General features: G+C 52.4%; 1 protein-coding gene across 5 annotated transcripts in view; it reads left to right on the top strand.

The window, feature by feature from the left end:
- Nucleotides 1-24107, top strand: part of RALGDS (ral guanine nucleotide dissociation stimulator) — a 112295-nt gene that overhangs the window by 81893 nt on the left and 6295 nt on the right. For all 5 annotated transcript variants that reach the window (XM_019510732.1, XM_019510729.1, XM_019510733.1 and 2 more), the window contains exons 2-9: nucleotides 16174-16284; nucleotides 17926-18119; nucleotides 19289-19363; nucleotides 19833-20026; nucleotides 20781-20902; nucleotides 21091-21306; nucleotides 22111-22214; nucleotides 22821-22905. In XM_019510732.1, the coding sequence (XP_019366277.1) occupies nucleotides 16174-16284; nucleotides 17926-18119; nucleotides 19289-19363; nucleotides 19833-20026; nucleotides 20781-20902; nucleotides 21091-21306; nucleotides 22111-22214; nucleotides 22821-22905 (1101 nt within the window). The remainder of the gene's footprint in view (nucleotides 1-16173; nucleotides 16285-17925; nucleotides 18120-19288; nucleotides 19364-19832; nucleotides 20027-20780; nucleotides 20903-21090; nucleotides 21307-22110; nucleotides 22215-22820; nucleotides 22906-24107) is intronic.

Raw genomic sequence — 24107 nt, 5'->3', positions numbered from 1 at the left:
CCTGGCCCATCTTCTGAATCGTGCCCGGTGGCTGCAGCTGCCTGGCCTGGCTCTGAATCCTCCGTCCTTGCAGTCGGCAAAGCAGGAAAAACAGCATGAGTTTCCAGCCACCAGGCTGAGCTCTCAGAGCCAGCATCCAGGAGAGAAAAGAATTGTTTTGACTTGCAAATGGAGCAGATATTGCTAGGAAAGTCATTTGGTGGCCACCTAATCGGGAATGCCAAGGTGTTATTTTTAGCTTCTTTTTTTTGCTTCTTTTTCACTTAACTGCATTTCAATAAAGAGCCGCTGAGCTGAGTGCTCCTGTGGAAACCTGGGTTTAAAGTGTTTCCTACCCATAACACACAACGCCTTTCTATATGACGGAGCAAAACCACTCAGTGTTTTCCTCCTTCTTTACAGTGATCAGGTTTCCATGGTGACACGAAACCTGAGAATCAGCGCTGGCCTTCTTGCTGAAGCTGACATTTTGAATGTATTAAAAAGATTGGTGTTTGTTGTTTTGTTTTGTTTGCCTTTTTTTTTTTTTTTTTAAACCTGAATTTGATTCCTGGAACACATACACAAAAGCCATCCTTTGGCTTTGTCCAGATTGATTCAACTGCACCAATTGCGTTTGGGTTGAGCCAGGGCTAGAACCAGGAAAGAAACCAGGCCCTGAAGCTAGCTGTCACCCATTGATGTTGAGGAAGTTCGTGTCCCAGGTTGCACCTTTCAGCTCAGGCCACGAACCCCTGGGTGATTTGGCTCTCAGTGCATTTTATCCAAACCCCTACCGCGCTCAAAGATGCTTGGAATGTGCCTTTGGCTTTTTGCTCGTGGCGTCTGACTCCACACGCCAGACACTCATTGAAGTAAATGAGAAATCGGCACGCGGAGGCTTTGCAGGATATGACAGTTGCAGTAGTGAAGTGTGCGTTCAACACAGCAGATGGGATCGTTTACCAATTATTCGCCATGTGCCACCCGAGGACGTCACTGAAAACAGGGCTGAGGATAGTTTCTTCTCCGTCCGTTTTGGCTCATTATAACAGTGGCAGAAGTCTCTTCGGAGTTGTTTCTACTAAGCTGCACTTTTTGGAAGCTGGAGGTTTTGTCTCTCCCCTGCCTGGTGTCCCAGTCCCTCAGCTAGACCCCTTTGGGTGGATGATGCACCGGCTGCATCGGCACCTGTTGCTATTCTGCACCCTGGAGTTAGATTGTTTTCTCTAGACATAGGCATTTAGTGGCACGTGTCTTGGTTGCCTCTGCCAGGATTGGCTTTCACGCAGGTGCGGGCCTGTCTCTCAGATTATGCTGTGAAGTGACTCAGAGCATTCCTATGGGTTGCTATTACTGTGGTGATGTAACCAAACACTTGTGCCATGAGGTGTCTGTTCACGTTGCGTTGTGCCACAAAATTCATCTCGGAAGTTGGACTGCTCTGCAGACTGGGCTGCGACCAGATCCAGTGCGTTGGTGATGGGTGAGCATTGGTAGCTTGGCGTTTGCAGCAGAATATTTGTGGGCTGAGCTCTAGCGGCTCCAAATGTCAGAACATCTTTGGGTTTCAGATCTGGGTGTCAAGCATGTCCACCCCCCGGGCCCATCCTGAAATCAAGGGCGCTCCACTCCCGGAGGAGGGGACAATTCAAGAGAGTGGTTCTTGAATCCAGTTTACGTGAAACCGGAAGAGTGGTGGGTGGAAGGTTGGCACCTTTGCCTCGTTTGCACCAACGCCTTCATGGGTGTCACCTGCAGAGCCCAACAACCAACTAGTTCATGGTGTTCCCCTCAACAGATCATTAATAGGAATGTGAACGGGATTTCAGGCTGAGGGGATGTGCGTCTAGCGGGTAGCTCGTAATCCTGAGCAGGTGCATGGGGCGCCTGAGAGGGAAAGCAGAGTGATGGTGCAACCTCGGAAGGAGCTCTGGGTGGCAGGAGCCAGCCGAGTTAGGCAAGCATCATGCCTGCACTGGCTTATGAAAGTGCTGTCCCTAGGTATGAGCAGGCTCCGCTTGGTGTTTCTCATTTTGCCTGCCACAAAATGGGAGCTGTATGCACTTCGGTAATGTGCCCGATGGGCCGTCCACTGTTGCTAATGGGGATTTGCCCCATGCTGGAATCCCAGAATGGAGACGCTTCCCCGGGGATGCCTGCGTCTCGCGTGTCGGTGATGTGCACCTGGTGACTCTCCTTCACTGGTGGCACTGGCTCTTCCTGCACAGCTTTCTAAAGGGGCTGGCATGGTATGGGGAAGAAGATGGAGGCTGCCTCACCCTAGGATTTTGGCTTCAGTGCCTGTTACAGAGCATTCCCCAGCACCGCTTGCAAAGCACAAGCCCTTGGGGAGGGCTCTGTGCTCATCCATGCGGTGCTGACTAAGTGGAGGAGCACAGAGGGGCCTGGGGCTCTGCTCAAGCAGTCAGCAGAGGAGATAGTCATCAAGCCACGGTGTCTGATGTCCTGACCCTGTAAACACTGCTGGCAGCCTGGGTGCTCCCGGCTGTTTCAGCAGAGTTGTTCTTGACGACCTTCACGTGCAGGATCGGACTCACTGATCCGTTGTGTGATGGGCTAGAGTCCAATTGTGCAGATCTGGGTGTTTTAGCACGTGAACGAGCGTAGTTCTCCCCCTCCCAAAGGTGTTGACAGACTTCAGTGCTTTTTATCTTCAGCAGCTTGTTGTGTCTCAAAATCAAGGCCAGCTTTATGTGACAACTCAGGTTCAGGCCCCAGGTGTGAACTTGCTGGCTCTGTCTCTGTTTGCTGGACTGCAGTGTGCCTGTGGCTCCATTGGCACCGTGCAAGTAATGCCAGCACTGTAAGATTTTCCGAATTACAGAAGTATCTGATGTCACACTTCCTCCCCTCCAACTCTTCTCTCCCACCGCAGAATCCACCCCCAAGGGAAAAGCCCCAAGAAGAAAATTTCTAGCTTATTGACATCCCCAGGGGCGTCTAGATTTCACAGCTGTGGAGCCAAAGGAGACACTGCAGGGCAGAGCTCTCACACAAAATCTGTGCAGTCAGGAGTCTGTAGGCAATAGCTGGGGCTGGGTATCGGGAGTCCAGGGGACAGGGAGGCAGGGAGCAGCTGGGGTGAGACAGGCTAGGGATTGAAACTCCCTGCCCGATGCAGAATGGCCCAGAAAGCACATCGGCAACAAATGGAGGAGTCATACATCAGCTGTGCCTGGGGTGGGGGTCGGGGAGCGTGGCTGCAGAACAAAGGCTCTCATTTTATTTCTCCCTTTCTTTCACAAACAGCCCGTGATGGCGGCTGCAGCCCTCCCTTCAGTAGTCCGTTCCTGCGTTTTCTCTGCTTCAGCTGTTTACTGGGTCACCCTAATAGACAAAAAGAGAGAGGAGGTTGACATGTGATTGGCCGGACTGTACAATGAGACCCTCTTTGCCTTCAGTGAATACAGTAGAAGCTTTGAGTTGGGTTACCAGAGAGCATTGACCCCTGCTGTGCCATGCAGATCAGGGCGGGGTTGGCATTTGGGAACTAATGTTCTCTCCATACACTTGTTCCTTACCAGGGCACGTGGGGTGGCTGAGAAGAGGGGATGTATTTCTTTGGAAATCCTGTTTGGTGCTGTAGTGCTGTGTTGTAGGGTATCTGTACTGGCTGCCTGGGAGAGGGGTGTGAATAGACACCATGTGTCCCTGATCTAGCTCCCATTGCCATTTTTCTTCTTGCCAAGAGAAGAGATGCAGAGCAGAAGATGCCAAATTTTCAAAACTGCCTGCTCATTGTGGCTGACCCATCTACTCAGAGGACAGCTTGGATTCCCATCCCAGTGCCCGAGGTGTTGAGCACTGTCAGCAGCCACTGAGTTGTGGGTGGACTTTGGAGTGCTCAGTGGGCACGTCTACATGAGACGCTTACTGCGCAGTAGCCTAATTGAGGTTCGTCGATTCATAGCTGTTAGGGGCTGGTGAGAGCATCAGGTGGCTGGTGAGAGCATCAGGTCCAGCCCCTCTGCACTTGGGCAGGACAGACCGCTGGGGTTAGATGATGTTTTTTAAAGATCAGGATATTTTTAAAGATCCCCAGGGTAAGTGATTGTACTGCGCCGTAGCATGCTGATCAAAAACCGTGCTAATAAGCTACAATGCAGTGTTATTAGGCTACTACGCAGTAACCATCACAAAAAAACTGTGCACTGGTAATTGTAGTTACTGCACATTTATTTAGTACTTCATTAAGGAAATACTAAACTAAATGCACAGTAACTACGTGTAGATGCACCCAGTTATCTCTGAAAAATCAGTCTTTTGGTGTCTCAGCTGGGACATCCCAAAGGAGTAGACGTTTGAAAACAGTGAACTCGGATATGACAAAGGCCAAGGGGGGCTGTTGACCTTGGAGGTCAGGGTGTGAGATTTTTTTAACCATGGTCTGCACTGGAGTGTCACCAGCTGATTTACGTAGGCCAGGGCACACCTACATGGGGACACTTCTGTTTCAATTTAAGAGCAGCTTATTCTGGGGTAGAGCAGAGCAATTGGGAATATGTCTTGGCTGAAATGACATGTAGCTTACTGACATCACCAGGCACATCCAGATGCCACACGAACCACTCATAAACTGAAGTAAGAGTGGATAGTGTAGCTGCAATAAGCCGGTGTGAGGTTGTGAGCAGACAGAGCCATAGTCCCTTGGAGGCCCTCTGTTCATCAGCATAACCCGGTAGGCCTTGGGAATGACAGCATTTAAACATGAGGTTCCTTCTTTTGCACTTCCCAGCTGCAGTTGGTAGCAAGGGGCCCAGTCCAGTCCTGGAGATGACACCGCCGTGTTGTGCACTGCAGCTTTGGTAACTAAGCCTGGAGTCAAAGCATCCAGTGGAGTCGGGGCCTATGTGTTTGTGTGGGACAGAAGTGAGTTCAGAATCATATGGCTAAATTGTTTGAACTGCAGCCAGCTGATGAGTTACAAGCTAAAGCAGATGGATTACTGAATAGATGGGTATTTACAGATTAGTCGAGCTACATTGAATGGCTGCTCTGGAACGGTATGTGGAGGGCTCCCATGGAATATCAATGGAGCATGGAGAAGAGGGGGAGGGATGTCCCCTGTGGAGACAGGTCAGGACATGTGCAGAGGGGGTGAACACCAGTCCTTTGGGAGGAGAGGAGGGAAGTTCCCATGCTATTCCCGCTCTAAGAGCTCAGATAGGACAGTGAAGCCAGCTGCACTTACAACTCCTCTACAACTACGCTGTCCCCTTGGGGAATTAGACACCCAGCCTTACATGTCACCCTGCAGCATTCTGTGCAGGGGACATTCTCCTGGCTGTAGGCATTGGTGTGTGCAACTCTGGACCAGTTGGTTGGCACTGTATAATAGCTGCTCCTTCAACATGTATCTCATGCCCAAATCCAGAGCTGCAGGTACACAATGTGTGTGTGTGTATTTGCTAGACCTCAAAAAGGACCTAATGAGCAGTTAAGTTTGTTTTTAATTAACATTGCAGTTGGCAGAATTGACATGTAGATCAGAAGTGGTGGGAAGGAGATATAAAGCAGAATGTTGGTGCTGGTTCTGTTTCTAAATGTGAATTTTCAGACTTGACTTCAGTGTGGATTAACTAATAGGTTGGTGCACGTTTGGTGTACTTACAGTCCAGGCATGGAGCCTAGGGTTAAACCTGCTTAGAGACAAATATGTGTCCCATTTCTGCTGTAATTTAGATTTGCATTGGTCACTGCGCACTACAACATAACTGAAAGTGTATGTATAGCAACCTCTGGCAGGTTATTTTGAAGCGTGTCAGAGCTAAGTCCTGACTGAACTATTCCATCTACCACACCAAAAATAACATTGAGTACAAAGGGGCCGGTTGACAACGATCCAGGTTAATGCAATCAATAGATTTGTTGAGAGTAACATTTACTCTCCAGCGGCAAGCCCTCTGGTGCAGGAGCTCTATCTTCCAATGTTTTTGAACAACGTGTATTATTACATGATGGATCACTGGATGATGGGAGGCCTCTGGGGAGGACCCTAGTATAGGGGAAAAAAACAGTGATTTCTGCTGCACCCCTCAGCAATATGCAATGCAGAGCTTGTCCATGCAGGTTCAACTCCAGCTCTCTGATCCTCTTGGCCATTGGAGTTAATTTTAGAGATGAGAAAAACCACAGGGTGGGGCTGGGTTGTGCAAGGAGAAACAGAAATCCCTTGTCAGGTTGGTTGTGCAAGCTCAGCCTTTTGCCTCCTCTCTAGCCCAGGAGTAATTAGGACCTGGTTCCTATTTAATAATAAGCCACTTTCCAAGCCTGGCAGAGGGATGGGGAACAGATAAGTGGTTCTGGTTTTGGCCGACACAGCTGCAAATAGAGATTCTCAGCACCTCGGGTAGCTCCAGGCTTGACATTGCAAGTCATTGCTGGGTTTTGCTTTTGTTTTTTGCCCCAAACCCACAATGGATGTAATGGAAATAGCAAACCAAGGCATGATTGGAGGAAAACGGAGAACCCATCACAGTTCCAACAAAATTAAGGAATTTCTCATGCTTCCACCACTATCGTCTATAGGCAGCCGTCTCTCTCCATCCACAGTATTTGTCCCCTGAGTTAGGGGAGCCAGATCTGCACTGGAATTCCTTTCAGCTGAAGAGATTTACTATCAGCTGCTCATTCTCAGTTTCATCTGATGCCAGGAAACAATTTTTTTTTTTTCCTGTAATGACTGTGTGGGTGCTAGGTGAGCTCACAGTGGTAGAACTGCTCTGAACCGAAGGCCGGCTGTGCCCCTGTACGCCAGCTCGTGTTTGTGTGGGTGGCCTTGCCGAGCAAGGTTGCATCTATATGTGGTCTGTGGAAATGCATGCTTTAAGTTAAGAATGGGAGGCTCAGCTAGGGAGGGAGAGCTGAAATTGCTGTGTTGGCTGGATCCTTTGGACCAGGAGCTTTGAAGGGAACAAAAACATGCCGTGTTCAGTTTTTTTCCAAACTTCAGCAATGTGAAAAAAGCACATGTGCCGGCATGTCAGCCTGCCTGAAGAAAGCATGAAAGGACTCCTACTTCTGCGGCAGCTCGTGAGCCTGGTTTGTGCAGGGTGCAGTGGTGGAGGAGCGCTGGCGTGCACAAGTGCTGCAAAAGTTGTTGACTCTGTGGGAGCTGAGCATCTTTGAAAAGGAGGCCTGTCATCTCCAGTTCAAAGGTGCTATGTGTGTGCGGGCATGATTTTCCACCTCTTCAGAAGGAAAACCAAATGAAATCGGGGAAGAATTCAGGCTCCCTGCTCTGTCTCATGTCTGGAACTAAGAGGCTTAATTCCTAATCCCCGCTCCAGTCACTGCCTCACTTCGTGTAAATCACGAGATTCCTTTGTAACAGACCCTGGAGCCACAAGTTTCTCCTGTGCCAAAGCAATGAGGAGCGATACAGATGTGTGTGATGTTGCTTCCTGTCCCATCAGCCAGACTTGGACCAGGTGCAAGATCCATCCAATCTTGTGTCCTGTTTTGGACAGTGCCCAGGACTAGACGCTTGGTGGGAAAGTGTAAGAATCTCATTGTAGGCAGAGACAGGGTAATCTGCTCACATATGGGTCTCGTCCTCATCTAAGGCTCAGAGCTCCCATGTTTTATTTGAGGCCAAATAAAGTCCAGTCAATTGGCAGGTCAAATATCAGTCAAAAATTGTAAAAAAAAATAAATAAAAAATTGTCAATAGGTCCAAATAATACTCAGAAAAAGTGCATTTTTTCCTTGAATGTGTCAAAAAAACAATAAAAAAGCATTTTTCTGTCAGGAAAACTACAAAAAATGTAGATCTTTTTTTTGGAAAATTGCTATAATCTTTGACCGGTCAAAAATATGCAGTCAATTGACAATATTTGACCAGTCAGTCGAGCAGCTTACCAACTTCTAGCATAAATTGCAAGGACAGGACAGTTCTGGTTGCAAAGAACTGGCAACCTGAATACAGATACGGGGTAGAGGGGAAACTGAGGCACACAAAGGGGAAGTGGCTTGCCCCAGGTCATGCTTCAGGTATGAGCAGAACCCAGGTCTCCTGGCTCCAAGGTCAACCAGCCAGCTGATGAGACCCATAGTCCAAAGGCAGGGTTTCCTGTTACAATCTTTGTGTGAGAGGTGATGGGGAACTGCAAGAGCTTGGGTTAGTTACTGCTGTCCCCTTTGGGCCCACTGGCTGCAGCTTTTTCACTCTTCAAACAAAATAGGCATGAAGTGTGTCAGGAAATCCAGACCTGCAGAGCCAAGCAAGTGGCGGGGCAGTATGGGGCTACAGGAACTTGTGGCCTTGGTGTCTCCTGATGAAAATGCTTTTCCCTTTCCCCAGTCCATTTCAGTTCAGCTTTTGGCCTCTGTTCCATGCTTTCCCATTCCCCCTTTATAGTTATTTTTAATGGAACTTCAAAATTGCTCCTTGGCTGAAATGGCTCGGGGGCAGGAAGGAAGGAAGGCAGAGACTTGCGGAGCTGGAAGAATACACATCCATCTGTTAGACTTCCTGGCGCTATTGTTCCAATGAACGGGCACGTCGCTCTCTAGGTTGTAGTGTCCAGGGGCTGCACACAGTGCGCCTGGTGCTGCAGAAACACACCTCCCACATCACAGACATTGTGCCCATTCCCCCTTGGCTTTGGAGGGAGTGAGAAGCACGGAGTATTGCTCCCCAAACCATTTCACCTTTCAAGAACTACTCCAGCCTGGTTACAGGGGCCATCAGCTCTACGCAGCACCCATGCTTGCTTGGCATTAACAAAGAGGTCAGGATGGAGCTGAGGTTGTGTTACGGCCTTTCAGCATTCATCAGGGCCTGCTGGCCAGGCCACAGCCTCTCTCGGTGCCATACAAAGTCCAGGCACCGTTTCCTTTCCCTGCCATGCTGGCAGGAGTGGGATCGAGGGCCGGATGCTCACGGAAGTGGGACAGGGGAGATGAGAACTGCTGTGCATCGGGCCTGGCTGCTGGTTCCCATACATTGAATTGCTGCTGTAGGTGATTAGGTAGCAGCTGGGCCTCTGGGGCCAACTTGGCTCCACTGGGACTCCTCTGGTGGGACTTGCTGGGAAGGGAAAACAGTCGCGCGCTCAGCTAATCCAGATGACCCATGCTGGTTGCCTTGTGGGGACCTAAGAAAGAAGAGGGTCTTGCATTACTAGCAATGTGCAATGCTTGTCTACCACCGTTAAAGAGATTAAAGTAATTTTTTTGCAAAAATCTTGTTGGTCTAATGGAAGATACCATCTCTACTACAAGTCCTGATTGTCTACCACAGTGCACTCTAGCCCAACTTGGACCTGGCCAGTGTTGATACCGGAGGCCTTTGCCCTAGCTGCCCGGGGCTGTTCTGCAGAGCACCGTAGTCACCTTCCTGAGCATGGCAATGGAGAGGAAATTGCCTGTCAGGGATTGTGAAGGGTTTGGGATTGTGTTCTTTATCAGGACCCTGGTGCCAGGGTTCTTGGGGTTTTTTTTAATCAGGAAAAGGAAACTGTGCTGCCCTGCTGGGTTCTGCATGGAAACCCCCCGTCAAATGGTGCTGTGCTGCTTGTTCTTATTTTGGAAGAACAGGGGGAACTTCTGCTTTTGTGGCTTTTTGTCTTTTAAGTCACAGAACCAAGCTGTTTTCCTCTTAGCAGCGAGAGGAGGGGGGCACTCTGTTTCCTTTTGCACAGTGTCACAGTTTGGCTTATGTAAGAGGCCACAGAGTTACTACAGGTCGTTCCAACAAACTTGACATTTTGCTGGAGTGAGCGAGTTTCGGGATCTGCGATCTGCATGTGCCGTGTGGGAAGTGGGCATGGGGGGAGCACGCTTCTTCAAGTGGAGAAGCTCTGGTTTCGTGGAAGGACTCTTCCAAGTGGCTAATGAACCAGCAGTGTTTCAGGGAACTGAAAAGTCAGGAATCCCAATTCTGTTCCCTGGTTTTCTTCTTTGGACAGGTCACTCAGAGCCTGACTGCACATCCTGCTCAGTTGGAAAACTCCAGCTGACTGTCGTGCGCTTGGGATCAGTCTGTCCTTGCATCCACTAATGTTCAGGCCATCTATTGCCCATTGATGCCAGTGGTCCAAGGGGAGCTACGCACAGGAGTGAATGCACCTAACAAAATCCCTGCCATTGCCGGGGACCTGGGAACTTGTGGCACTGTCGTCTCTCCTGCCCTTTCTTGGGGTACAGCATGGTGTTTGAGGCCCTTGGTTGCTTTTGCACTGCAAGGGGTTGCTTTGTGGCTTATGGTGTGGTGATGATGAGATGCTCTTAAGGACCTCTCTGGACTTAACATCTGTGATGTAGCTGCCTGTGATCCTAGTGACTACACCCAGGGTAGCCCCTTCCAGCCCTGCATTCCTAGAGCCCAGCAGCAAACACACCTGCTCTTAGTGTGGTAACCTGAACCGTTGCAGTGTCCCTCGCTGGGAATTGCAGATCCAAAAATACCCTGGCACGGTAATGACACTGCCCATCTCAAAAATGGATGATGCTGTCTCCTGGGGAGTGGTGCTAGGCCCGGTTCAGTGAAGCTTGTAAAGCACTTTGAATTCCCCATCCGGAAGGTGTTACAGAAATGCAAAACCTTCATATTTAAAACAACTCGTGACTGGGATGCATTGGTGAAGACTGCCCCGGCATCTCCTCTGCGCATGTTGCAGGCTAATACCTTTTCTGTGTTGGTACTTACTGAGCATACCATAACTGATGGCCATGGAAGTGGAGCTCTTAAGCCCTGAGAGTCTGTTTAATTGGTTGTACCTAATGTACAACATCCCTGTCATGCATATGGTTAAATCCTATACTTCCTCTCTAGCTGTTCAAATGCCACGGTCGGTGATTCTTTGCAAACTGGTACGAAAAACCCAGATTGCCCAATGCTGTGTCTTGGCTCAAGCTTTGGGATTTCTTTTGTTTTTGCTTTCTCTAGTTCAGATGCAGACAAAGTTTCACTTTTGCTCTTCAGGCAGTTTCACTGTTTTCCATCCTGTTGCAATCTCTTGGTTGCAAAAACTGCAGGAAAGCGCTTGCTTTTAAACGGTTTCCACTGGAATTGTAGAAGTGGGAAATATTTTTGAAGCTTCATTTGAAGAAGGAGGAGGGAAGGATGGTGTTTCTGCTATCATTGTTATAGCCCTGGCTACACACTCTTGAGCAGTGGCCATTTCTTAAAGCCCTCTAACCCCCCTCCTCATTAAGCAAATGTTGGTTTCTGCCTGCCCCAAAATCTGAGACCCTGCAGTGATTAGAGCAGAGGATCATATGCTAAACTTAGACGTGCTGTGACCAAGCGCATTCCCTCTGGTTCTCCTTTCAAGGCACCGCAGGTTTATTTTCCCAAACGCTGAGCTCTTCCATTTGAGGTCACTTGGGGCTGCCATGTTCAAGCAGAAAGTGTCAAAACATTTGAGACGCTCCAAATTCACGGCTACCTGGGGAAGAGGTTGTAGGAGTACTGGGATATGCTTTTGGAGGTTCATGGCTCTTAGCAGCCTGTTCTGATGGCTGATGCTTTCTTCTTGCAGTCCAGCCTCCTGTCCCCTACCTGCTACAGTGGAGGGATGGAAACCTCCATGCAGAAATAGTGCTGCAAGTGTCAAAGTGGGGGCTTAGCTTCTCTATGTCTCTGCTTGTTTTTGCTTCCGTAATTTTTTTTTAACTAACACATATAAAACGCACAATCAGCAGGGGAAAGAAGGGAAATAACAAGGAAGTTGATGCCAAGAATAAGCAAATTTGAAAAAGACCCAACCCTAGCAACTCCTAGAGTGTTTGGTGTGAGCCTGCTGGAAATCTGTACTCTTTGTGCGTGATCTGCGAACAGAGAACTTGTGAGTATTGTATGGGTCAGCAAAAAAAAAGTATGAATGAGTGAATGAATCTTAGAGTCTTGGAAGTAGGAAGGAAATGGAGTTTGGTCATCTGAGCAGGAAAGCTGGGCATTCCCTCTGCATGTGACACCAACTGCAAGAGCTGTACCCATTGCAAAACCGCTCCAGTACTTTCCATTCCAGCTGCGCGGTGGTGCTGCACGTGATTCACGGATCAAGCAGTGGAAAGTCTGTACTTGCTGGTGTGACGCTTTGTGTGTGGGGTTGTTTCATTCATTCCTACTGATCATTCAGATTTCTGCATTGTCACTTTGCAGTCCCGAGTTACGCCATGGGCCGGATCCAAAGAGGTACGGAGCGCCTCCAGCTCCTGTTTTCTTGTGCTGGGAGCTACTCAGCCTCCCAGGGGATCAGGCCATAAAAGTGGAGTAACCCAGTTAACACCAGGCCTGAACTGGTGCAGCGAGGAGACCCAGATGCACTCTGAAGCTGAGATTACAGCGGCTACGCAGGAATCCATGTGAAATGCTGCGCGTAATGGTCGTTTTCCCACCCCATCATGGTGTAGTTGGATAGTTTCCTTCTGGGGTGGGGTTGCTTCCTCAGCAATTCCTGGTGTTATCTGTCTGGGGGAGGACATGGGCCTAGATAGTCCAGGCCTTCCATTTGATGGCAAAACTTCATGTTGGGAAGTGATTATAGGACACGTGTTTTGTGTCAATAAAACACACAGCTTTGGACAAGCTGATCTGGTTGGAACAGCTTTTGAAACCTTGGGAAGGAACTCCCTTTAGGTAGCCTGGGTCTAAGAGCCCACGTGAGCCCCCGCAGCACAACAGAATGGAAACCTAACCTTTACGTGAGTGCAGAGTCGGTCTCTTCCATTGCCGGCGCTTCCCATCCCTGCCCCGCTGACCCCCAGCTCAGGGCTTGTGTGTTTGAGGAGCTTTTCAGGAACAGCTCCTCCAGAATAGGAGCATCTTCCTGTTTAACGTAGGCTTTGAATATGGACAGGTTGAAGGTACAATGAAGGGAGAAACCCTCCTCACATCCCCCTACCTGGACAGATCTCCAAGCAATTCCCGTGCCATTAGGGGCAGATTGAAGTGAAGGACCCCGGTGCATAGGCAGACACCCCTGCTCCCCCAGCAGAAGTTTTTACGCCTTTGTTAGTGGAAGCTGTCTGCTGTGCTCCCGACTGAGCATCACAATGGCTCACTTTCCCCTTCAAGGGGCTGATGTATTGGATGCCCCCGAGGACTATGATGGAGTGGGGAGAAGCAAGGGCAGGTGGCAAGGGGGGAAGGTCAGTTATGCCCCTTTCAGTTCTCAAGACAACCATCCAGAGCTTTGGTCTCAGCGCTGTTAGATCAGTTGGAAGAAAGCTGGCTCCAGATTTGGGCACGTGCTTGTCTGTGCTGGCCCAGTTCAGCCATGTCCCTCTGCAGACGTGCTAAAGCCACATACATACAGGCTAGTGAGGAGACCATGATGACCACAGGCATGTATCCTTCAGGAGTGTTATCTCCTCCTGGCTTACCCTTGTGTGTCCCAGTAAAGCCAGTGGCATGGAGTTTGCATGTACAAGCCTGGCACAGGTGACACTTTTTCCTGAACTGAAGGGTGGGGCGAGGTGGGAACTTGATCTGGCTGAGAATTGGGTGTGCTCATCTCATCTCTGTCTCCCTGAGACCTGTGGCTTTGCCGCATCTGGACTCCACCAGGATCCTCCTCTTCTGCTTGCTGCCTGCATAGCTTCAGTCCCAGTAACTACTCTGGGAGGGGCTGTGAAGTTGGTTGTGGGCCTCCTTGGCCTCTGGTTGGAAATGCTAGTGCCATTTCATCCCCAGCCCAGGGTCTGGGTCAAAACCAGGCAGCGTTCATTGCTCAGCTGGGATGGGTGTATGTCTGAGTAGGAGGGCAAGCTTTCACATGGGGGCCTGCTCCCGTGGAGAACAGTCCCACCAGGCTTTCCTCCCTGCTGCTTTGGTTTCTGTAGCAGCACAAGGTATCTCCTTCTCCTGGGCAACAGGTTCTCAGAGCTTTCTGACTCGCCCAGCGTCCCAGCTGGCAGCTGGGATCCAGGCCAAGAGCGCCTCGCAGGCTGCTGCCGGAGCTGGCAGCCGCCCAGAGGGCTGGGGCCAGCCTGTTTGCTTAGCGCGTGCTTGACCCTGGCGTTGGCTCAGGTGTGTGTATCCCCTGCAGAAGGCACGAAGGCGAGCAGCTGGTCCGGGTTAGATAAACAAGGGAGCAAGGGGTCCCCAGGGTAGCATGCAGGAACTGTGTGCACATGTGCTTGCACATGCACACCCACATGCTAGCCAGGCTACGAACCCAGCTGCAGTGTCTCACTAGGCCAGTCCCATCTCTGGAGTTGCCCCATGGACCCCTTGGAGAGCTCTTACCAGCCATGGTTTCTCCTAGTCATTTCCTCCGTCTCAAAAACATAGCTGCACTTTGAAGGGAAAAGCCATCGGTTGCCTGGAGAGAATCTCCAAGCCCCCACGTGCAGCATCTCACTGTCTGTAAGCTAGCAGGCTCAGCTGAGTCCCACTGTCAGGCGTCGCCTCCATACGGTGAGCGTGGGGTTAGTGTGTGCTGTGCCAACATGGTTTGCTTTTTTGGTGCAGAGGAAGGGCTAGAGCCCCCAGGGCTTAAGAGGATCTGGATTAATCCTCTTAGAGGGAGCCTTTGACTCAGCAAATGGTGGAGTACGGCTGTAGCTGAGGAGTCGCCGCAGGGAATAGTACTGACTTACGGTTGCTGATCTGCAGCGTCATTGCCTGGCACTTATGCCAACTTTGCCAGACAGAGGCAGTTTGGACAAGCACATACAGCACCCAACAGTCAAAACTCCCAAATCCCAAGCGAGAAAGCTTCTCTTTGCGGGAGGAGATGGCCTCCTGCATGAAGACTTGTAGAGTGGACGAGGCGGGTTGACTCCCAGCCGTGCCGTAACCAGCCTGAAGGGCCCATTTAGGTCCGTGCTTCCGACGTGCCGTCTGATTTGGGGTGTTCAGCATGAACAAACTGAAGCTTGACTTTTAGAAACATCCGTGGTTCCTCTGCACCTCAGTTGGAGCTGTGAGTGCTCTGCACCTCAACACCAGGCCCAGGAACCCTAGTTAGGTGCCCCAAATGTCTGGGCACTGAAAAACAAAGGGCAGTTTTTCCCATTTGTGCAGATGAGGATAATAGCACAGGGTAGGTTTTATGTTGTGCGTGGAACCACAGTCATGCTTGCAGAGTGCTTTTGAGTTCTGTAGATGCTGCTAGAGAGAGAGAAACTGGTATTGGCACATAGATGCCTATATGCTGTGGTGATGGGCACATGAGTGAGTTATGCCAGACCCCATGACATGAATCTGTCAGAGGTATATTGCATTCACTGCCTCCCCATGTGACCCATTGCCACTAAATCAGTCCCCTCCTCTGGGAGCTTTCCTTGCACTTGTTGTATCCAGGACCGTCACACCCACTGGCCATTTTCTGGGCTCTCCCTGTCTCCGAGCTTCCCAAACTGAGTCAGCCTCTTGAGCATGTTACCTGATCCAGGTTGCTGTCCCGGGCTGGCCGGTGGCTTGGTTTCACTGCTGTCATCATTGCTTAGTGTTACGTAAGCAATGATGACACTGTCGAGCAGTGAGATAACAATGGCTGCATTCCTCGTGTGCGATCCTTGGAGTCCAGATTGCCAAAGGGACTTGGGATTGTGGTGCCACCCCCAGAGAGGGCAGGGGCTCCGGAGAGAGTGGGAGTGGGTGCTATAGTGGGTGGAGCAAGTCCACGTTGTGCCAGCTGTCAGCTCCAGATCCCTGGGTAAAACCCACCGGGGAGCCCTGCCTTCCTGGCTGCCAGCAGAGCAAGCTTTAGCTGCTGCACATGGGGTCCTTGCTCTGAACGTCAGCTCCTTCTGCGTAGCTGGGCCTGGCATACAAAGTGGCTGAGCACCAAAGCTCAGTGTGGGAGTTACAGTGCTGTGGGGCCAGGCTTTCCAAAGAGGTTGAATGCAGGGTTTCAGGCACTCACCCCCCCATCTCTGGCTGATGCACAGTGTGTGTTTGGACAAGGCGCAGGGAGGTAGAGCAGTCAGGAGTGGGCTGGCTCTCCTGGCACCACCCTGTGCTGCTGTGGGGTGTTGTGGTGTGCACTGATAAGGGGGAGTGGTTCCTATTGAGAAGGGCTTCCTCGCTGCATAGTGTCCACCCACGCACCCACGAGGAATGATGTCATCTGATTTGTGTATGTACCTGTAAATATGCAAACCCTGTCACCTCTCTGAGCCCTGGCCACTTCCTCTCGGGGGACAAGAGCGGTGCTGGATGCCCCCTCCCCTGCTTCATGGAAATGACTCTCTGCTTGTTTCCCTGCATTGCAGAGCTCCACGCAGGAGATCGGGGAAGAGCAGGAAGACGGCGTGATCTACAGCATATCCCTCCGGAAGGTGCAGCTCCATCACACAGCCAACAAGGGGCAGCGATGGCTGGGGGTAAGCTGGGTGGGGGCACTGGGCCAAACTTCCCGTTGCTTTTTTTCCCCACAGCCCTCCCCACTGAGCTCTCCTGGAGCGATTCTGCTGCCTGTGGCAGCTGGAAAAGACATTGCCATTGCCCAGCCTGTAACCATTACTCTGTGGCCTCTCTCGCTGTGTTGTGTGGCCTAGGTCACAGGGCATGCAGTGGGAGCTTGACCTGGGAATGTGGCTGCTGGAGGCAGAGGTGTCCCACACTAGTCAGTGCAAGGGGAGAATAGTCCTGGGGGTTGGGGGCCCGGACAGGTGGGCTCAATACACCATGCCTGGGTGCTCAGCCCACCTGCTCCATCCTTGAGCCATCCATGAGGGAGCATCCCTATGCTGGGTTCTTCTACAGAGCTCCTGATCCTGACCTGACCCCGGGCTGTAGCAGGAAGGGAGAGAGTGCCGGCCCTAGGCTGTGGGGTGAGAGGAGAGGAATTCCTCTTTCTTGCAAAGCCAGAAGGGAATGGAAAGCAGACTGGGGTGGGGCAGGGGTCTCCTGGGAGGTGCTGGATTCCCCAGTTTCCATGGGACACAAAGCTGCTCAGTATTCCTCAAGCCTTGGCCCTTTCTGTTCCCTGGAAAGGGTAGAGTTAAGACTGCCCCTTCTCCCCATCTCAGAGGGAGTAAGACCCTTTTACCTTCAGCCTCGGAGAGCCTGCAGGAAAGCCTCTTCTGCTGTGCTGGAAACAGCAGGGCAGGGTGAGAGGCAGAGGTGGGCGGCCAGCCCACAGGAATGCAGCGTCGGGGATGAGTTTTCCGGCTGTCTGACTCCATCGCGTTCCCGTGTCTGCCTGGACAGCCAAGGAGCGCAGCAGAGTGAAGCATCCCAGAGCTCTGATGGCTCCACACCTGGTTTTCCCAACTGCCCAAGGAGGGATGTGTCTGGCTGATGTGGGAGATGTGGGAGCTTTGGGGTTTGCAGTGACTGGAAGGGAAGAGGGGCCATGCAGTGGTCATTGGGCTTCCTGCACTCTATTTTTCTTTCCCCTCCTTTTTATTTCTTTCCTTTTCTGCAACTTTTCTCTGCTTCCTGGAGTCAGTGAACACTTGTGCTGGGTGGGTCTGAGCCAAGCCTGGGGGATGAGCTGGGGAGCTGCAGCATAGCAACCCTCTGAGCGCAGGGACACTGGGGACCCAGGGGCAGGGAGCGAGGGTTGCCACAGGCGTGTTGAACAAGCTGTATTTAGTCACAAATGGCTCTATCAATAGAGCATGGGGCTGAGAGCCAAGAATTCCCTGGTCCTGCCTGGGGGCTGACTTTGTCCCCCGGAGAGGAGCCCTGCCCAGGGTGAGGCAAAAGTGCAGCTCCTCATGCAGATGCATGTAGAGACAGATTCTCAACAGCCCTGCAGTGGCTGCAAAGGGCCTTCCAGCCTCCTGCTTGGGAGTGACGTCTCTAGGAACAACGCTGGGCATCTGAGCAGCTGGGCTATCCCCCAGCTCCATGATGCCATGCTTGGGACACCAGCTTTAGGGGGAAGTGCCCTGGGACTTGCAGGGGAGCTGTCCTGTTCATGTGTGTGCCCCTCTGGACACCAGTGCTCCTGGCCTGTGCTTGCATTGCTCTGTCTCACCCCCAGCCTGACATGTTTCCTCCTCCCCACTTTGCAGTTTGAGAACGAATCGGCCTTAAACCTCTATGAGACATGTAAGGTACGGACCATAAAAGCCGGGACCCTGGAGAAGCTGGTGGAGTATCTGGTCTCGGCCTTCAAAGGCAACGACTCCACCTACGTTACCATCTTCCTGTGCACTTACCGGGCCTTTGCCACCACCAAGCAAGTGCTGGACCTGCTGCTCAACAGGTGATGCTGCCCCTTGCCTCTGATGCGCCTTGAGGGGTTGGAGGCTGGGGGCATGCCAGGGGGTCGGTACCCTACCCACCCTCAAGTTCTCATGAACAGTGCACATGTTTTTCTGAAAGAATCTACATGCTTTCTTCCCTTCTAACCCTGTCATGGCTGTCACTGGGTCACTCCCAGCTCGGACCAGAGTTCGTCCTCCCACATCCTCTGTGGGGGTTCCTCGTGCCCCTATCCAGCCTCCAAACTTCCTCAGGCTGGCTGGGCTGGCACCTTGCATGTAGCCCAAGCGAGCATGCTGCTTGCTGGTGGGGTAGGGAGGGCTTCTGCAGTGCTGGACTGGCCCACATGGCCCCATCTCCAAGCAAGGCAGAGGCTGACATCTCGGATAGGGAAGGCACCTCTGCAGTCCCACATGTCCCAGAGCCCTCCCTTCTGCCAGCCTTGCTGCAGCCGATCCTTCTGTGCCATGGGGAGATGGAGCATAATGCATATAGCGGGAAATAAGGGGCCGGCCCCTATGAGCTCGGAGACTTTGGCTTCTATGCCTTGAGCCCTTTAGCAAATCCCCCTTCACTCTCCAGCTGGAGCGTCTGGCTCACCCCTCCCCCTCCGACTCTCCTCCACTTCTCTATCTGCTCGTGCCTCCCCACTGCATTTGCTGGGCCTCCAAACAATGGGGCAGTGTTCGTGGGAGCACATACCAGGGAGCACGTGTCTCGCTTTTGTACTTCGGGAGGTTCTGGCTGTCCTAGGGATTGTCTCGGCATTGTGCTATGCCTGGAATCCGAGTGGTGGTGGGTGGGGGAGCGCAGGCCTTGTGGACGAGGAGGCTCTTAGTACAGAGGGGGGATTGCAGCCCAGGCTCTACTCTGCATGGTCCTCCTTACCCTCCCCACTTCCCAAGTGCCAGCCAGACTTGCCCAGTATGGAGATAACACAAGGCAGTCCCAGAGTGAACCAGGTGCTGTCCGTCTGCTTTCCTGCATCTGGTCATGGCCCTGCTCTCATAATGCGTCTGGTCAGTTGTGTATAGGTTAATGCTGGGAGGGAGAATTCCTTTCTGCCTCCTGGGGCTGTTGCTTTAGGCTTTGATGTCCGAGAGAGGGCTGCCAAGGAGTGTGTGCACAAAGCAAGGATGTGGCTTGAACTGCCCTGTTATGCCCCTCCAGGTACGGCAAACTCCACCCGCAGGCCAACGGGGACCATGCCAGACATGCTGTAGATGAGCGGCTGGAGCTGAAAAAGTGAGTGTATCTGCTACCACTCCACCTAGGCTGCTCCTGGAGTGTCTTTGGGGAGCTGGGCCAGGGCAGGTGCAGCCTTCCCCAGGTGACAAAGCCAGGCATGTGCCAGGTCTTGACCTCTGCCGTGGGATTGGGTGTGTAGGCAGGATGGCCTTGAGCTGAGCCTGGCCAATGCTTAGACATGGTTCTGGAGTGGGCGGGTCCCCAGAAGCAGCTAGGAGTCGGCTTCAAGCCTCCTGCCCTATTCGCATGTGTATAGGTCACATTCCTTCCCTTTCTTGAAACTGGCTGAGCTGTTTGCCGCTGCCATGCCCTGCAGCAGCAAGTTTCACAGGGTGACTGTACCCATGGTGGAGAGTGGCTGGGATATCAACGCATGTGGGCTCGCAGAGGCTGGGTCTGCCTACTTGTGTGTGGCTGCTTCATGCATCCCTGGCACTCATGCTTGCCTCTCTGTGTGCTCCCCCAGCACCATCTCCTCCATCCTGGGTGCCTGGCTGGATCAGTACTCAGAGGACTTCCGGAAGCCCCCCGACTACGCCTGCCTCAAGCAGCTCATCTCCTATGTACGCCATAACATCCCTGGCTCGGACCTGGAGCGCCGAGCACGGATCCTGCTGGCCCAGTTCCAGCAGCAGGAGCGCAGCGAGGCGGAGGCTGAAGGTGAGCAGTGCTTCCTCCCCACACCTGGTGCCCCCTCCTGCTCTGCATGGGGGAGGTGGATCTTGGGTTTCCCCAGGGGCTCAGGTGTGGAGAGCTGCATGCAAAGACCCCCTGTGGCAGGGATGTGAATGGAGAAAGGAGGGCGAGCGCCTGAGGGATTGCCAGGGCTGAAAGAAACCTGCTGCACAGTCAAAGGCAAATTAGGCTGAAGTGAATTAAGGATGCTTTGGTTCTGAACGTGAGGGCTGATGCAGGGGGTTTGGGCAGATGAACTAGCTAGCTACCACTCCTCCTTGGAGTTAATCTAGATTAGTCTTCTCATATCAGTGAGGTCTGATCTGTCTTTCCCTGCCCTCATCAGGCCCTCAGACCCCTCGCTGTCCCACAGAAGGGGCTGCAGGCAAGTTCAGGTGACAAACGGTTGTCTAAGGCAGCCTCTCCAGCACCAGATCCCCCCAGGAGGGTGACATTCCTTGCAGAGGCGTGATGTGTGGGCACCTCCATCTGCCCTGCCAGTGTGTGTGGGTGTATGTGTGCCTGCACATGGGAGCGGGGGTGGTCTGGGCACATGCAAGAGGAGCACTTGGGGTGTGGGAGAGCTAGCAGGGATGGGGGAGGGCAAGTGAGTGTGCAGTATAGCAAGGGGGGAACAAGGGGGCATGCAGTATAGTGGGGGGGGGCAAGGGGGCGTGCAGTATAGCAAGGGGCAGGGGGCTTGCAGGTCATCCTTAGTTTTGTCCCCCGTGTCTTGCAGCCGTGGACCACACCAGCTGCACCTTCCAGATCGTGGAGGAGAACGGGCTGGGGGAGGGCAAGCCGGACTTCCTCTCCTTCTCCCCGGAGATGGTAGCCGAGCAGTTCACGCTGATGGATGCTGTGAGTATTGGTTTGTCAATAGGCATTGATTGCTTTCTGGGCACATGCTTGTGCCCAGCCCATGCGCTGCCTGCCAGTCTGCCTCGGCCTTTCACTGTCTCTCCCCCTTGCTCCCCACATCTCCTGCTTCCCCCGTTGTCTTCTCAGACATCCCCAGACAAACCCATCTCCATCCCTTCCTCTTTCAGGAGCTGTTTAAGAAAGTGGTACCATACCACTGCCTGGGCTGCATCTGGTCACAGCGTGACAAGAAGGGTAAAGAGCATCTGGCACCCACCATTCGGGCTACTGTCTCCCAGTTCAACAGAGTCACCAACTGCGTCATCGCCATGTGCCTCGGGGACCGGTCGCTCAAGCCACAGCAGAGAGCCAAAGTGGTGGAGCGGTGGATCGAGGTGGCTCGGGTAAATGAAACGGGCCCCTGGAGGTTGTCCCTGGCTGTTGGTGGGAGGTTTTTGCAGGACTATGGTCTAGGGCAGCATTGCTCAACCCGTGGGGTGCAACCCAAAAGTGGGTTGTAAGAATATATGAAAGGGTCACAAACAAACTTTAAAAATGGATTCTCCTTTAAAGGGGAAAAACATGGGAAGCCATGTCTTTTCCCTTGCAGGCTGGCAGAGTTCCAGCCTGCAAGGGGCTGCTTGTGGCCCCCTATGTCCCACACACTGGGGAGCTGGAAGTTGGGGGGGCACTGGGTTAGGAGTGAGGGCCACTAGGTCAGGACTGTGCCATCAATGTTTACAAATGGTACCTGGTACAAAAAGGTTGAGAACTGCTGGTCTAGGGCTCCACTTTGCAGTGCAGAGCCTTGCGTTTTAATCTGTCGTGCCACTGGCTCACTCTGTTGTCCCAGGTCAGTCCAGGGGACCTGGGCAGGTCTCTTCTATCTATGCTTCAGCTTCCCCAAGCCTGCCCAGCCCCAGTCACCCATTAATCTGTTTTAAACAACCTCCCATCCCAGATGGGGGTATGAGCAACCTGGCAGGGGTAGGCCAGGAGTGGGTATGCTGAAAGGGGTTGCGAAGTGCTATGGGCAGAGCCCCTGTTGGTGGGCAGCAGCCTGTCTCTGCTGTCAGTGGGCTGGCACGGATTGACTGAGCTGAGGATCTGGCCCACCTGTCCCCATTGCCCAAGGGGGAGTTGATAATCCTTTTTGTGCGCCATCTCCAACTAACATCCAGCCCTGTCACTGGCTTGTGTCCCCCCAGGAGTGCCGCATCCTGAAGAATTTCTCCTCTCTCCGTGCCATCCTCTCTGCCTTGCAGTACAACGCCGTGCACAGACTGAAGAAGACCTGGGATGAAGTGTCACGGTGAGGAGAGTCCACTAGGGTCCAGCTGTTGCTGCAGAATAGGCAGCTCCCCTCTGCCTCACGTAGGACTCGTGTCACAGGGCTGCCCTATTGTAGTGGAGTCCCCTGGTAGCATGTGGCCTGGGTGACCTTGCTAGCTCTAGCCCTGTGTCACCGAGCATGTCCAAAAGCCAGGGTCCAGGGTAAAATACCAGAAGTATCCTGCTAGCGTGGATATAACATGAAGAAGCTCCACCAGTGCTACCCAGTGGTGCCATGAAGAGCTGTGCGCCCTTGAGGGGCCTAGCCAGCCTGAGAATAATGTCTTGCAGTGTCAGCAAATCCACCAGCCAGTGGGAAAAAGACGTGTTCCTTGTGTATGCTGGGAAAATCTCCTGCAGTACTCAGGAGAGGAGAGGGGAGGCAGCTCAGTTGGTGGGGCTGGGCTCAGGCAAAAAAGTGGGTTTTGGAGGAACAAGGTGGGGCTTTTGCATTCCAGCAGCATAGGGGGTTAGTGAATGCTGCCCTAAGAGGGGGCATAGAGAAGTGCAAGGGCGGGGTTTGTCCCAACCAGGAGGCAAAGAGTGGTGCACCATTACTAATGCCTCCTTGTTTCTCCGTGAGCAGGGAGAGCTTCCGCACATTTCATGAGCTATCGGAAATCTTCTCCGACGAGAACAACCACTCGCTGAGCCGGGAGCTTCTCATCAAGGTACGAGGAGTGCCATCAAAATTTGTCCTAGCTTGTTCCACCTCCTGCTTTCATCCCCCAGCATCCTGTGTCACTGCTGACCATGGGCTCCGACCCCAGGCTTGCAGGGAGGAGGTTGCAGTGGGGCAGGGAGTTCTGTAGCAGTGTATACCACAAGCTGCTCGAGGTCTTAGAGAGTCTTCAGGGCATGCCTTGTGTTCACCAGCATTCACACACACTCTGCTTGTCCATATAGATGCTGACAGATGTGTGCCTCAGGCTGAGTGTGTGTCAGGCCAGATCAGGCCCTGGTTTGAATTATTTAAAGCTGAGCTGTTTACACACCCTCTGCCCATGGGGAACAGATCAGGAGTGTATCCTGTAAACCCAAGCAAAGGTTTGCCCCAAAGAACCTACAGCCTTGCAGCCTCCAGCGAGGGTTTGGGAATAGGTTGCCAGACCTGTCTAAAACAGGCCATTTCCACCACCCTGGCCCAAGGGAGACAGGGCCAGGAGGCCTCTGAAATTCCTCCTGGCTTGATTGTGGGATGAGCAGAGACTGTTTACTTATGGGCTGGTTCTGGAGTTGCTGTACATGCAACTCCTCAGTGGTGCTGTGTTGCCGTCCTTCGTGATTTTCAGCTAGGCAGTGACTGAGGCAGCCTGCTGTGTTACACATTGCTCCATTCAAGCTTGGGCTGGGCACTGGCAACAAAGAAATCCCCAGTGAAGGCAGAAGATAAGGGGAAAGGGTACATCTGGACAGGGATTCCTTCCCCATCCCTTATCTCTCTGGCACAGAGATAGTGGTGCTCTCCCCCTGCAAGGCCAGGCCAGATGCAAGCTGTGGCATGGAGACCTGGACAGGCTCTTGGCTCTGCTTCTCATTATCTGTCTCCCCATGAATGAACGTGAGGTTTTAAATGTCTCAGAAACTGGCTGTGGGATCTTGTGAATCCAGTGGCTGGAGCCAAAATAGAGCAGTCACTCCTGGCTCCCCTCTCCCTTGTCTCCCCACAAAGGAAATAGCTGGCTTGGGGGCTGTAGGAATGACACACGTGCACATCTCTCTACTGGGCCTGATTCTGCTCTCACAGCCACCAGCATGTTTCAGGAGCAGCCCTGCTGATGCCCATGGCATTGTGCTGTGTTAGGGTGCCCTCGTCTACGAGGAGAACTGGAGCCTGTTCATTCTTGAACCACATAGGGATTGTTCATGCTGG

This window comes from Gavialis gangeticus, unplaced genomic scaffold, assembly GCF_001723915.1.
Source record: "Gavialis gangeticus isolate Ggan-Ray unplaced genomic scaffold, GavGan_comp1, whole genome shotgun sequence".
Classification (NCBI taxonomy): domain Eukaryota; kingdom Metazoa; phylum Chordata; order Crocodylia; family Gavialidae; genus Gavialis; species Gavialis gangeticus.
This window is presented reverse-complemented; position numbering and strand designations above follow the sequence as displayed.